The sequence below is a fragment of the Somniosus microcephalus genome, chromosome 2 (genome assembly GCF_052327205.1).
Source record: "Somniosus microcephalus isolate GS21.2 chromosome 2, FLI_Smic_1.0, whole genome shotgun sequence".
In the NCBI taxonomy this organism is placed as follows: Eukaryota; Metazoa; Chordata; class Chondrichthyes; order Squaliformes; family Somniosidae; genus Somniosus; species Somniosus microcephalus.
The window spans coordinates 110,211,610-110,223,758 of NC_140988.1; the positions used below are offsets into that span (position 1 = coordinate 110,211,610).

Below are 12,149 nucleotides of genomic sequence, written 5' to 3' on the forward strand. Positions count from 1 at the left end.
GTACACAGTCAAACTGACCGCAGATTCTGCCCCAATAGTGACTGGCTTCAAGTTGGGGTGTGTGAAGAGGAGTGCATCTTGGGGTGTATTTTCCAGCCAACATGTTTAACCCCACTGGTGCAGAATGTATGAGTGGAAGCTTGTGAATGACTTTCACTGATCCCCACCCAATTCATGCATAGCACAACCTTCTGGCCGACTTAAAGCACTCTTGCACGAAATGTGTGAGAATTTCATTTCAATATTAAAATGGATTCTAATAACACGGTGAGTGATAGCACAATTTCCTGTTTTTTATTCTCACAGGCAGTGCTTTGAGCTCTTAAACAGTGCATAAATGACAGCAAGTGACTTCTTAAAGGGGGTCCTGTTGGATTTTTCGCAGGAACATTTTTGGCTGTGGACTTTAACATTTGAGTTTTGACAGCTGAATTTGTTGTTTTTTGGGGGTTTCTGCATTTTTTTCTCTGATTTGTGGCAGCAAGATTTTTGATTGCTACAATTAAAAATCTGTATATGTGAATTCCTTTGGGTTTTTCGTTTTAAATTATTTCCAAGAAGAAGATGCTGAAATGAGTGATGGGAGGCAGGTCCAATTATGCCAGAGGCAGACTGCTTGCACCCGCTGTTACCATTGTAGCTATATATGCTGCTGACCCAGGCACATCTACCTGGGAAAGTCCAAGGAAAATTGTCTTCACAGGCTGCATTTCACCAGGGTAGAAGTGACAGACTTATGCTGTCGTCTGGAATATGACCTGCAGACAATCTCTAGTGGCTCATTCTAAGCTACCACAGGAGACATCAGTAACAACAGTCTATTTGCAGGTGCACAGACAAATCACTGAGGCATTGTTTGGCAGGGTAAACACCATCAGGATTTTCCTCAGGGAAAACTGGCAGCATAGTGGTTATGTTGCTGGAGTAGTAATTTCAGAGGCCTGGACTAATAATCCAGAGAAATGAGAGCAAATCCCACAATGGCAGTTTGTGAATTTGAATTCAGTTTAAAAATAAAACAAAATAAATCGGGAATAAAAATGTGGTATCAGTAAAAGTGACCATGAAGCTGACGGATTGTTGTAAAAACTCAACTAGTTCACTAATGTCCTTGAGGAAACCTCAGTCAATGCTATATCTGACGTGGCAGTGCTGAATTGTTTTAAATCTATGCTATATATGACTTGAGTGTTTGGTGCTGTTAACAAATTAAAGAAAAAATTAAATTCCCTGAACATGCAACCTCTTGTCTAGATAAATATTATTTTGTTATGCATGGAAATCTGTCAACAAACTTAATGGCCCGTATTTTCCGATGCCTACGGGTGTACACACCCGTAGGGACATTGGAAATGCCGGTTTCAGGCATGCGAAGCGCATGCGCTGAAAACCGGCATTTCCGATCTGTCAAGAATCCTCTTGCCCTGGAGAAGGGCCTCTCTGGGTGGAGAGTTCCGCTTTCTGCAGAGCCTCTGCCCGCTGAAATCACTTAAAAATCTTACGCCTGGTAAAAGCAGGCGTAAGGCCAGCTTTTACCAGCATAAGAGTTTAAAAAAGTAACAAAATAATTTTTTTTTCACTCATTTATAATTTTAAAATACTTTTAAAAAAGGTAAGCTTATTTTTAGCCCCGTAAAAAAACTAAATTTTAAAAAATGTATTTAATGTTTTAGTGTCGTTTTTCAGTGATCCCCATTCATACTTTTGACAGGTCTATCTGTCAAAAGTATGAAGGGAGATTCCTTTCTCCCATTGGCTCGCCTGCCCACGTGATCCCAGGGACGCTTGCGAACCGCATGCGCCCCTGGGATACGTGGGCCCTGCGCATTTCGACTGTAGAGAGGCCCAGGAGCGGAAGTGTCTGGACCTCGGGAGCCCTTAGGTAAGGGCGTAGATTTTTTCCCGATAAATTACGGGCCAATAGCCTCCAAACCAAGCTGCTGATCAAGTAGAGTTTCTGTTTTGCCCCATATTGATTGTACTGTTTCTCCCTGATGAGATATACCCCACTTATTTTAGTCCAAAGGATTTAATTATAGGTTGACAAAAGTCATGCACAAGGGTCCTAGCTAAAACCAATCAGCTCGCCAACAAGAACACTCGTAAGCTTCCCACAACTTGTTGAGCGCAGACCATCCCACCCATGAAGGTCATTGGTTTCCAGGGTTATCTGGAGCCAAGTGTATTGCAAGATGCAATGATGCTGTTTAATCCTATAGAATGTTGTTGCACATGAAACGGAACGTTTATATCTGTATATATACTTAGTGTAACTTGCCAAAATAGGCTGCAATTCGTGTTTTGTCTTTGGTGATTACAGCATGCCACTGCCTGTCTTACAGCCTGCTGATCTATTTCAATGTATCATTAAATTGTTGTTGATTTATTCACATGACTACTCCGATTAAATTTAGTAATAAAAATGGAGTCAACATGTGGGTCTATTGCCCCTCCCATTAGGCAGTGTTGAGAAATAACTTGCCTGATTTGTTTTTCTGTTTCTTTTAAAGTGTCACAGCACATGGCCATGCACAGTCCCCTGGGAAAGCCATCTGGTGTTGGAGTCCTGTGCCATAAGTGTGGGAAACCCTGTAAAGGAGAGGCTCTGCGGGTGCAAAACAAGTTCTTCCACATCAGTTGCTTCACTTGCAAAGGTAATTTTGTTCTTCTCTGATTCAATGCATTTTCACATATCAAGGATCCTTCTAACACCAGTTATTTTGTAATTTTTGATTAGTTGAAACTTTCCATCTGAACTAAATTAAAAATGCAGTTTAATTCATGCTGACCACCTTTGTAAAGTTATTTTTTTGGTTATGTTTTTTCAGGATAGTTTTAATGATTGAAATGATTTTAGGAAGATGCACTGTATTCACAACAGATATAAAAACAGAAATGTGCAGTGCTAACCCTCTTCTTTAATACAATAATGGCCCGTAATTTCCGATAGGAGGCTTCCTGCGTGCGGATGCCTCTTATCGGGAAAAAATCTATGCCCTTACCTGAGGGCTCCCAAGGTCTGGCCATTTCCGCTCCTGGGGCTCTTCACAGTCGAAATGCGCAGGGCCCTCGTATCCCAGGCACAAACGTCCCTGGGATCATGTGGGCCAGGCGAGCCAATAGGAGAAGGGAATCTCCCTTCATACTTTTGACAGATAGACACTGAAAAAAGACATCAAAACATTAAATAAATTTTTTTTTAAATCACGTTTTTAAAGTGAGTTAAAATTACATTAAATTAAATATTTTAAACCAAAATTTAATTTTTTGAAAAAAATAATTAAAGTTTTTTACGGGGCTAAAAGTAAATGTACCTTTTTTAAAAGTATTTTTAAATTATAAATGAGTGGGAATTTTTTTTTTTTTTTAAACTTTTTTAAACTCTTATGCTGGTAAAAGCAGGCCTTACTCCTGCTTTTACCAGGCGTAAGATTTTTAAGTGATTTCTGCAGGCGGAGGTTCTCCAGAAAGCGGAACTATCCGCCCGCAGAGGCCCTTCTCCAGGGCAGGCGTCCGATTTGTCAAGAGGATTCTTGACAGATCGGAAATGCCGGTTTTTAACACATGCGCTTCGCATGCCTGAAACTGGCATTTCCGATGTCCCTACGGGTGTGTACACAGCTCGTACCCACCCATAGGGATCGGAAAATACGGGCCAATGTTACAGCAAAACCCTGCACACATTGATTACTTGTCTTAGTTGACGCCATGCAAGTGAGTTCCCAAAATAAGCACCCTAGTTCTGAGCATATTTAACCACATACCATTATCCATATTAAATACCTAAAACACCCAATATATCTGAAGTTAAAGCTGCAATATAAGTAATCATAGAATGGAAAATAAAATAAATCAGTGTGAAAGTTGTGTAGTTCAATATCATGAGTTGATTATTTTGTATATTCAGCAACATAACAACTTGCATTTCTGAGCACGCCTTATCTAGAATAATGACTCTGAGCACTTTTCAAAGGGAGTGGTGGAATCCATGTAGGAAATGAAGGAATTTGGCAGTGAGGGGAGAAGAAGAGATCAATGGATAGATTTTCAGCAGGTTTTTGAAGGCAGGGAGAGAGCTAAAAAGGAAAATTGATTCTATAGGACAGGAGCATAATGGTTGAAAGATCAGCTTCCAGTGGTGTAGTTATAGGGGTAAGGGACCAGCAGTAATCCAGAATCAGAGGAATGGAGGGTACCGGCTAGGCTGTACAGGATGGAGGTTTCCCAACCAGGGTAGAACGATGCAATAGAGGGATTTGAAAACAAGAACGAGCATCTTGAAATCTTTTTCTGGGAACCACGGGAGCTGAGGGAGGATGGATGGTTGTGATGAGTGTGCTGGACTTGGTGCCACAGTGGACACAGGCCATAAAGTTTTAGATTAGTTTACGTTTATGAAAGGTAGAGTTCTGGGAAGGGAGTATTTGAGAAATCTGTTGACCAATTGAAGTTATTAATTATATTTCTTTTACTTGAACAGCTGTGAGAAGGGGGGAATGGGGGAGTTAGTTTGTAAAATACTTTTGGTCTGAAATTATAGAGAGAAGATATTACTGCAGATTGTTTCCAGTTGCACATTGACATCCTGCAATAAGGACTGCTCCTGCTGTTAATGTTTCCCTCTTGGTTCTTTTGATGACACAAATTTATCTGGAAGTATAATAATTAATCCAACTATTTATCTGACCACACAAATACCAAAAACATAGATTAAAATATTTATATTGTTTAATTCTGTTGTCAAAAATATTTTTCCACTTTTAACCAGATTCACAATCAGCTCCATACATGAACTGGAACTGAGTGTAAAAACTGAACAACAGAATTGAAAAAATGGGTGTCACACTGCGCTAGGACACTGCCCTCACAATTCTGGCCCTGGGTTGAAATATAACTCAGACTGAGGGGTTGAAATTCTTTATAAATTGAGTTTGGGCAGTCTCAGCCCAGTTCATGGCAGATATGGGCTAGCAAAATAAAGTTGCTCACAATTTGAAACCAATTGGCAGTCTAAATTGGAGAAGTAATTAGTACTTGTGGGGTAGCAAAATACTGCAGATGCTGGAAATCCGAAATAACAACAGAAAATGCTGGAAAAACTTAGCAGGCCAGGCAACATCTGTGGAGAGAAAATAGAGTCAACGTTTCTTTGCCTTGACAATTAGAGAGTTAAATGCGTGGCTCAAAGACTGGTGTGGGAGAAATGGGTTTTGCTTCCTGGGACACTGGCACCAGTACTGGGGCAGGAGGGAGCTGTTCCGTTGGGACGGGCTTCACTTGGCCAGTGCTGGGACTAGAGTCCTGGCGAATCATATAACTAGGGCTGTAGAGAGGGCTTTAAACTAACTAGTGGGGGGGAGGTTCCTAGAGAGCAAATAATAAAAATGACAACAGAGAAGGTCATAGACTTAGGTAGCAGTGGGGAAATTAAAAACCAGAGCGTGTCAGGAAGGGGCAGAAAGTATGGAGTAAAAGGTAAAGTAATAAAAAGGGCAAAAGCAGGAACTAAGTGTCACAAAACATATTTGAAAGTTCTCTATCTGAATGCACGTAGCATTCGTAACAAAATAGACGAGTTAATGGCACAAATAACTACATATGGGTATGATCTTGTGGCCATTACAGAAACATGGTTGCAGGGTGACAATGCCTGGGAATTAAACATACCAGGTTATTTAGCGATCAGGAAGGACAGGCAGGAAGGAAGGGGAGGTGGGGTGGCTATGTTAATAAAGGAAGGAATCACTGTAATACAGAGAAATGATATTGGGTCAAAAGATCAGGATAATGAAACAGTTTGGGTGGAGATAAGGAATAATAAGGGGAAAAAAACACTAGTGGGCGTAGTCTATAGGCCTCCGAACAGTTGCAACTCTGTTGGACGGAGTATCAATCAGGAAATAGTTGAGGCTTGTAATAAGGGAACATCTATAATTATGGGGGATTTTAACTATCATATTAATTGGACAAATCAAATTGGGCAGGGCTGCCTTGAGGATGAGTTCATTGAGTGTATTAGGGATGGGTTTCTTGAGCAGTATGTAACTGAACCGACCAGGGGGCAAGCAACCTTAGATCTGGTCCTGTGTAACGAGACAGGAGTAATTAAAAATGTCCTAGTAAAGGATCCCCTTGGAATGAGTGACCATAACATGGTTGAATTCCATACTCAATTAGAGGGTGAGAAGGTTGGATCTCAAACAAGCGTGCTAAGCTTGAATAAAGGAGACTATGAAGGTATGAGAGTGGAATTGAGTAGAGTGGATTGGGAAAATAGATTAAAGGGTAAGACGATACATGATCAGTGGTGTACATTTAAGGAGTTATTTTACAACTTCCAAAAAAAATATATTCCACTGAGAAGAAAAGGGTGTAAAAGAAAAGACAGCCATCCGTGGCTAAATAAAGAAATTAAGGATAGTATTCGACTAAAAACAAGGGCATATAAGGTAGCCAAATCTAGTGGGAGGATAGAGGATTGGGAAAACTTTAAAAGACAGCAAAAAATAACAAAAAGATTAATTAAGAAAGGGAAGATAGATTATGAAAGTAAATTAGCAAAAAATATAAAAACAGATAGTAAGAGTTTTTATAGTTATATAAAAAGAAAAAGGGTGGCTAAAGTAAATGTTGGTCCCTTAGAGGATGAGGCCGGGAAATTAATGGTGGGAAATATGGAGATGGCAAAAACACTGAATTAATATTTTGTATACCTAAAAAGGTGACTCAACCGTGGATAACGAGGGAAATTAGGGACAGCATAAAATCAAAAAAAAGGGCATATCAACTGGCAAAAAAAAGCACCAGACCGGAAGATTGGGGGCAGTACAGGATACAGCAAAAGAGGACAAAGGGATTAATCAGGAAGGGGAAAATAGAATACGAAAGTAAACTTGCAGCAAACATAAAGACAGACTGCAAAAGCTTTTATCGGTATATCAGGAGGAAAAGACTGGTAAAATCCCAAGTCGGTCCCTTGCAGTCCGATTCGGGAGAATATATAATGGAGAATAAGGAAATGGCAGACCAATTAAACTCATACTTTGGTTCTGTATTCACAAAGGAGGACACAAATAACCTCCCAGGAATATCGACAAACATAGGGACTAATGAGAGGGAGGAGCTGACAGAAATTAGTATCTCTAGGGATATGGTGTTGGGTAAGTTGAGGGGACTGAAGGCCGACAAATCCCCGGGGCCTGATAAACTACATCCTAGGGTACTTAAGGAGGTGGCCCTGGAGATAGCAGATGCTCTAAGGATCATCTTCCGGAACTCCATTGACTCGGGAACAGTACCCGTGGATTGGAGGGTAGCTAATGTTACCCCAATATTTAAAAAGGGGGGTAGAGAGAAAGCAGGGAATTATAGACCAGTAAGCCTTACATCGGTTGTGGGCAAAATGCTAGAGTCCATTATTAAGGATAAAATAGCGGAGCACTTGACAAATGGGGAAAGGATCGGACAGAGTCAACATGGATTTACAAAGGGTAAATCGTGTTTGACTAATCTGCTGGAATTTTTTGAGGAAGTAACTGGTAAAATAGATGGGGGAGAGCCAGTGGATGTGGTGTACCTTGACTTCCAGAAAGCCTTCGATAAGGTTCCACACAAAAGATTATCATGCAAAATTAAGGCTCATGGGATTGGGGGCAAAGTATTAACGTGGATAGAGAACTGGCTGGCGGATAGAAAACAGAGAGTTGGAATAAACGGCTCGTTTTCGGAGTGGCAGGCAGTGACCAGCGGGGTGCCACAAGGATCTGTCCTGGGACCCCAGCTGTTCACAATATATATAAATGATCTGGATCAGGGAATTGGATGCAATATTTCCAAATTCGCTGACGACACTAAACTAGGAGGAGGGGTGGGCTCTGATGAGGATGTCAGGAGGCTACAGTGCGATTTGGACAGGTTGGGGGAATGGGCGGATACGTGGCAGATGCACTATAATGTGGATAAATGCGAGGTTATCCACTTTGGGGGTAAAAACAGGAGGGTGGATTATTATCTAAATGGCAATAGATTGGGAGATGGGGAAGTGCAGAGGGACCTGGGTGTTCTTGTGCACCAGTCACTGAAGGAGAGCATGCAGGTGCAACAGGCGATTAAGAAGGCAAATGGTATGTTGGCCTTCATATCAAGGGGGTTCGAGTATAGGAATAGGGATACCTTACTACAGCTGTACAAGGTGCTGGTGAGACCGCATCTGGAGTATTGTGTACAGTTTTGGTCGCCCCATCTGCGGAAGGATGTTCTTGCCATGGAAAGAGTGCAGCGGCGATTCACCAGGCTGATAGCTGGAATGGCGGGAATGACCTACGAGGAGAGATTGAATAGTTTGGGCTTGTACTCACTGGAGTTTAGAAGATTGAGAGGGGATCTCATCGAAACATATAAAATTATGGCAGGCCTGGACAGGCTGAATTCAGAGAGAATGTTTCCAATGGCAGGGGAGCACAGAACCAGGGGCCACAGTCTAAAAATAGCGGGCAAATCATTTAAAACAGAGATGAGGAAGAATTTCTTCACTCAAAGAGTGGTGAGCCTGTGGAATTCCCTGCCACAGAGGGCTGTGAAGGCTAATTCAATAAATATTTTCAAGAGAGAATTGGATATATTTCTGAAGGCTAAGGGGATTAAGGGTTACGGAGAAAAGGCGGGGACGGGGTACTGAACTGGTAAGATCAGCTATGATCTCAGACGAAGATCAGCCATGATCTCATTGAATGGCGGAGCAGGCTCGAAGGGCCGAATGGCCTACTCCTGTTCCTATCTCTATGTTTCTATGTATCAGTCTTTACAGTAGAGGACACTAAGAATATCCCAACACTGGACAAACAGGGGGCTATAGGGGGGGAGGAGCTAAACATGATCAAAATCACTAAGGAAGTGGTACTCGGTAAAATAATGGGACTCAAGGCGGATAAATCACCTGGACCTGATGGCTTACATCCTAGGGTCTTGAGGGAAGTGGCGGTAGGGATTGTGGATGCATTAGTAATAATTTTCCAAAACTCCCTGGACTCAGCAAAGGTCCCGGCAGACTGGAAAACTGCTAATGTAACACCCTTATTTAAAAAGGGCAGTAGACAGAAGGCTGGAAACTATAAACCGGTTAGCCTAACATCTGTGGTAGGTAAAATTTTGGAGTCCATTATTAAGGAGACAGTAACAGGACATTTGGATAATCATAATTTAATAGGACAAAGTCAGCATGGTTTTATGAAGGGGAAGTCATGTTTGACAAATTTGCTGGAGTTCTTTGAGGAAGTAACATATAGGGTGGATAAAGGGGAACCAGTGGACGTAGTGTATTTAGACTTCCAAAAGGCATTTGACAAGGTGCCACACAAAAGATTATTGCTTAAGATAAAAAATCACGGGATTGGGGGTAATATTCTGGCATGGATAGAGGATTGTCTATCTAACAGAAGGCAGAGAGTTGGGATAAATGGTTCATTCTCAGACTGGCAATCAGTAACTAGTGGTGTTCCGCAGGGGTCAGTGCTGGGTCCCCAACTCTTTACAATCTATATTAACGATTTGGAGGAGGGGACCGAGTGTAACATATCAAAGTTTGCAGATGATACTAAGATGGGAGGGAAAGTAGTGAGTGAGGAGGACATAAAAAACCTGCAAGGGGACATAGACAGGCTAAGTAAGTGGGCAGAGATTTGGCAGATGGAATACAATACTGGAAAGTGTGAGGTTATGCACTTTGGCAGGAAAAATCGTAGAGCAAGTTATTATCTTAATGGCAAGAAACTGGAAAGTACTGAAGTACAAAGGGATCTGAGGGTCCTGGTGCACGAAACTCAAAAGGTTAGTATGCAGGTGCAGCAAGTGATTAAGAAGGCCAATGGAATGTTGGCTTTCATTGCTAGGGGGATAGAATATAAAAATAGGGAGGTATTGCTTCAGTTGTACAAGGTATTGGTGAGACCGTTTTGGTGTCATACTTAAGAAAAGACATACTTGCTCTCGAGTCAGTACAAAGAAGGTTCACTCGGTTAATCCCGGGGATGAGGGGATGGACATATGAGGAGAGGTTGAGTAGATTGGGACTCTACTCATTGGAGTTCAGAAGAATGAGAGGCGATCTTATTGAAACATATAAGATTGTGAAGGGGTTGGATCGGGTGGATGCGGGGAGGATGTTCCCGATGATGGGTGAAACTAGAACTAGGGGGCATCGTCTTAGAATAAGGGGCTGCTCTTTCAAAACTGAGATGAGGAGGAACTACTTCACTCAGAGGGTGGTAGATCCATGGAATATGCTGCCCCAAAAAGCTGTCGAAGCTACATCATTACATAAATTTAAAACAGAAATAGACAGTTTCCTAGAAGTAAAGGGAATTAAGGGTTACGGGGAGCGGGCAGGAATTTGGACATGGTTCTAGGTTCGGATCGGTCATGGCCCTCTGGGTAGCGGAGTGGGCCCAGGGGCCGTGTAGCCTGATCCTGCTCCTATTTCGTGTGTCTAATTCTGTTAGATTCAGGAGATGGTTCTGTGATAGTAGATTGGCGGTTAGGATCAGATCAGCCATGATCTTATTGAATGGCAGAGCAGGCTCGAGGGGCCGATTGGCCTACTCGTGCTCCTATTTCTTATGTTCTTATTGTAACGTCCGTGTGTAATTGAGACACGGACTGCAGGAGTTGGTTATAACAGGTGTTTACTGAATGGAGACAAAACTGGAACTACTATACAAAGTTACTACACAGGCTTATATACCGGGGTGGTCACTACTGGTACTGCAGTATACAGGAGCTGCAGAATATAGTTCCTTCTTCAAAGTACATACACTACTGTGTGAAGGACTGGGTTCACAGTCACCTTGAAGTCCCCACAGATGCGAACCTTCCTTGGCTCCTCAGACTTATTGTTTAACATTTTCTTCATGACAGGAACGATGGGTGTCGCCCACTCGCTCCAGTCCACCTTAGTTAGCACGCCTGCATTCTCCAGATTCTCCAGCTCTGCCTCGACGGCTGGGCGAATTGCATACGGTACCGGTCTTGCTTTGAAAAAGTTGGGAATTGCATTCTCTTCTATTTTTATCGAGGCGGTTACGCCTTTAAGAGTTCCCAGTTCTTGTTGAAATACCTCTTTAGCGTTAGCCAAGATTTTTTGACAATCGTCCAGGTGTGACGTCGTCATCCTTTTTACCAGCCACCGTCAGTGCCTGAATGGAGTGCCAGTCTAAACTTATCTTTCTGATCCATTCACGTCCCAATAACGGTGGTCCACCATCTTGTAGTATGTACAGGTACAATTTCTGTATTTCCTTGCCGTTGTATTCGACAGGCACCCTTATTTTCCCTCTGGGGTATACTTTCTGCCCCGTATATGTCTTCAAGACAATGGATGTGTCTTTCAAGGGTATGTGTGAGAATGGCCGCTCGTAGTCTCGTTGATTCATGACGGTCAGGGCTGATCCTGTATCCAATTCCATTTTGACTTGGGACCCTGCTATCGTGAGGGTGACCCAAATGGTTCGGTGAGCCTCTTTTGTGATTACGTTGTGTAGTTTGAGACAGCTTAGTCTCTTGTTCCCGGATTCACTATCGCTCTTCTGGTCTTCGGAACTACTGTCCGTCATCTTTTGTACTTTCCTGTACTTTTCCTTAGTAGTCCTTTTGTTGTCGTTAGTCTTCTTCCCGGACCTGCAAACTCGTGCAATGTGTCCCATCTTTCCGCATTGCCTGCATGTTTTGTCCTTGGACCAGCAGTCCTTCTGGTCATGGGTTGTTCTGCCGCAGCGATAACATTTTTCAAATCCCCGTGTCATTTCATGGGTGCCGTATTCCTGTGGCTTTTGCTGTATTTCCGCAGCTCCCCTTGCTGCTGCTTCGTACGATACTGCCACGCTGAAAGCCTTATCTAGCGTCAGCTCTTTATCTGAGAGTAACCTCTTCTGGGTTCCTTCACTCAGAAGCCCACAGACAAATTTGTCCCGTAGGGTATCTGCCAGTCCTGCTCCGAACTGGCAGTGCTTTGATAGCTTGCGTAGTTCCGTAAGGTAATCAGCATTGCTCTCATCTTTATGCTGATTTCTCTTGTGGAATTTAAATCTTTCTGCTATCAGCAGCGGTGTAGGATTTAGGTGTTCCTGTAGGATATCAACAATTTTGTTAAAACTCTT

General features: G+C 42.4%; 1 protein-coding gene across 6 annotated transcripts in view; it reads left to right on the forward strand.

Moving 5' to 3' along the window:
- Positions 1-12,149, forward strand: part of ablim2 (actin binding LIM protein family, member 2) — a 647,794-nt gene that overhangs the window by 124,727 nt on the left and 510,918 nt on the right. For all 6 annotated transcript variants that reach the window (XM_085961823.1, XM_085961814.1, XM_085961859.1 and 3 more), the window contains exon 2: positions 2,511-2,654. In XM_085961823.1, the coding sequence (XP_085817949.1) occupies positions 2,511-2,654 (144 nt within the window). The remainder of the gene's footprint in view (positions 1-2,510; positions 2,655-12,149) is intronic.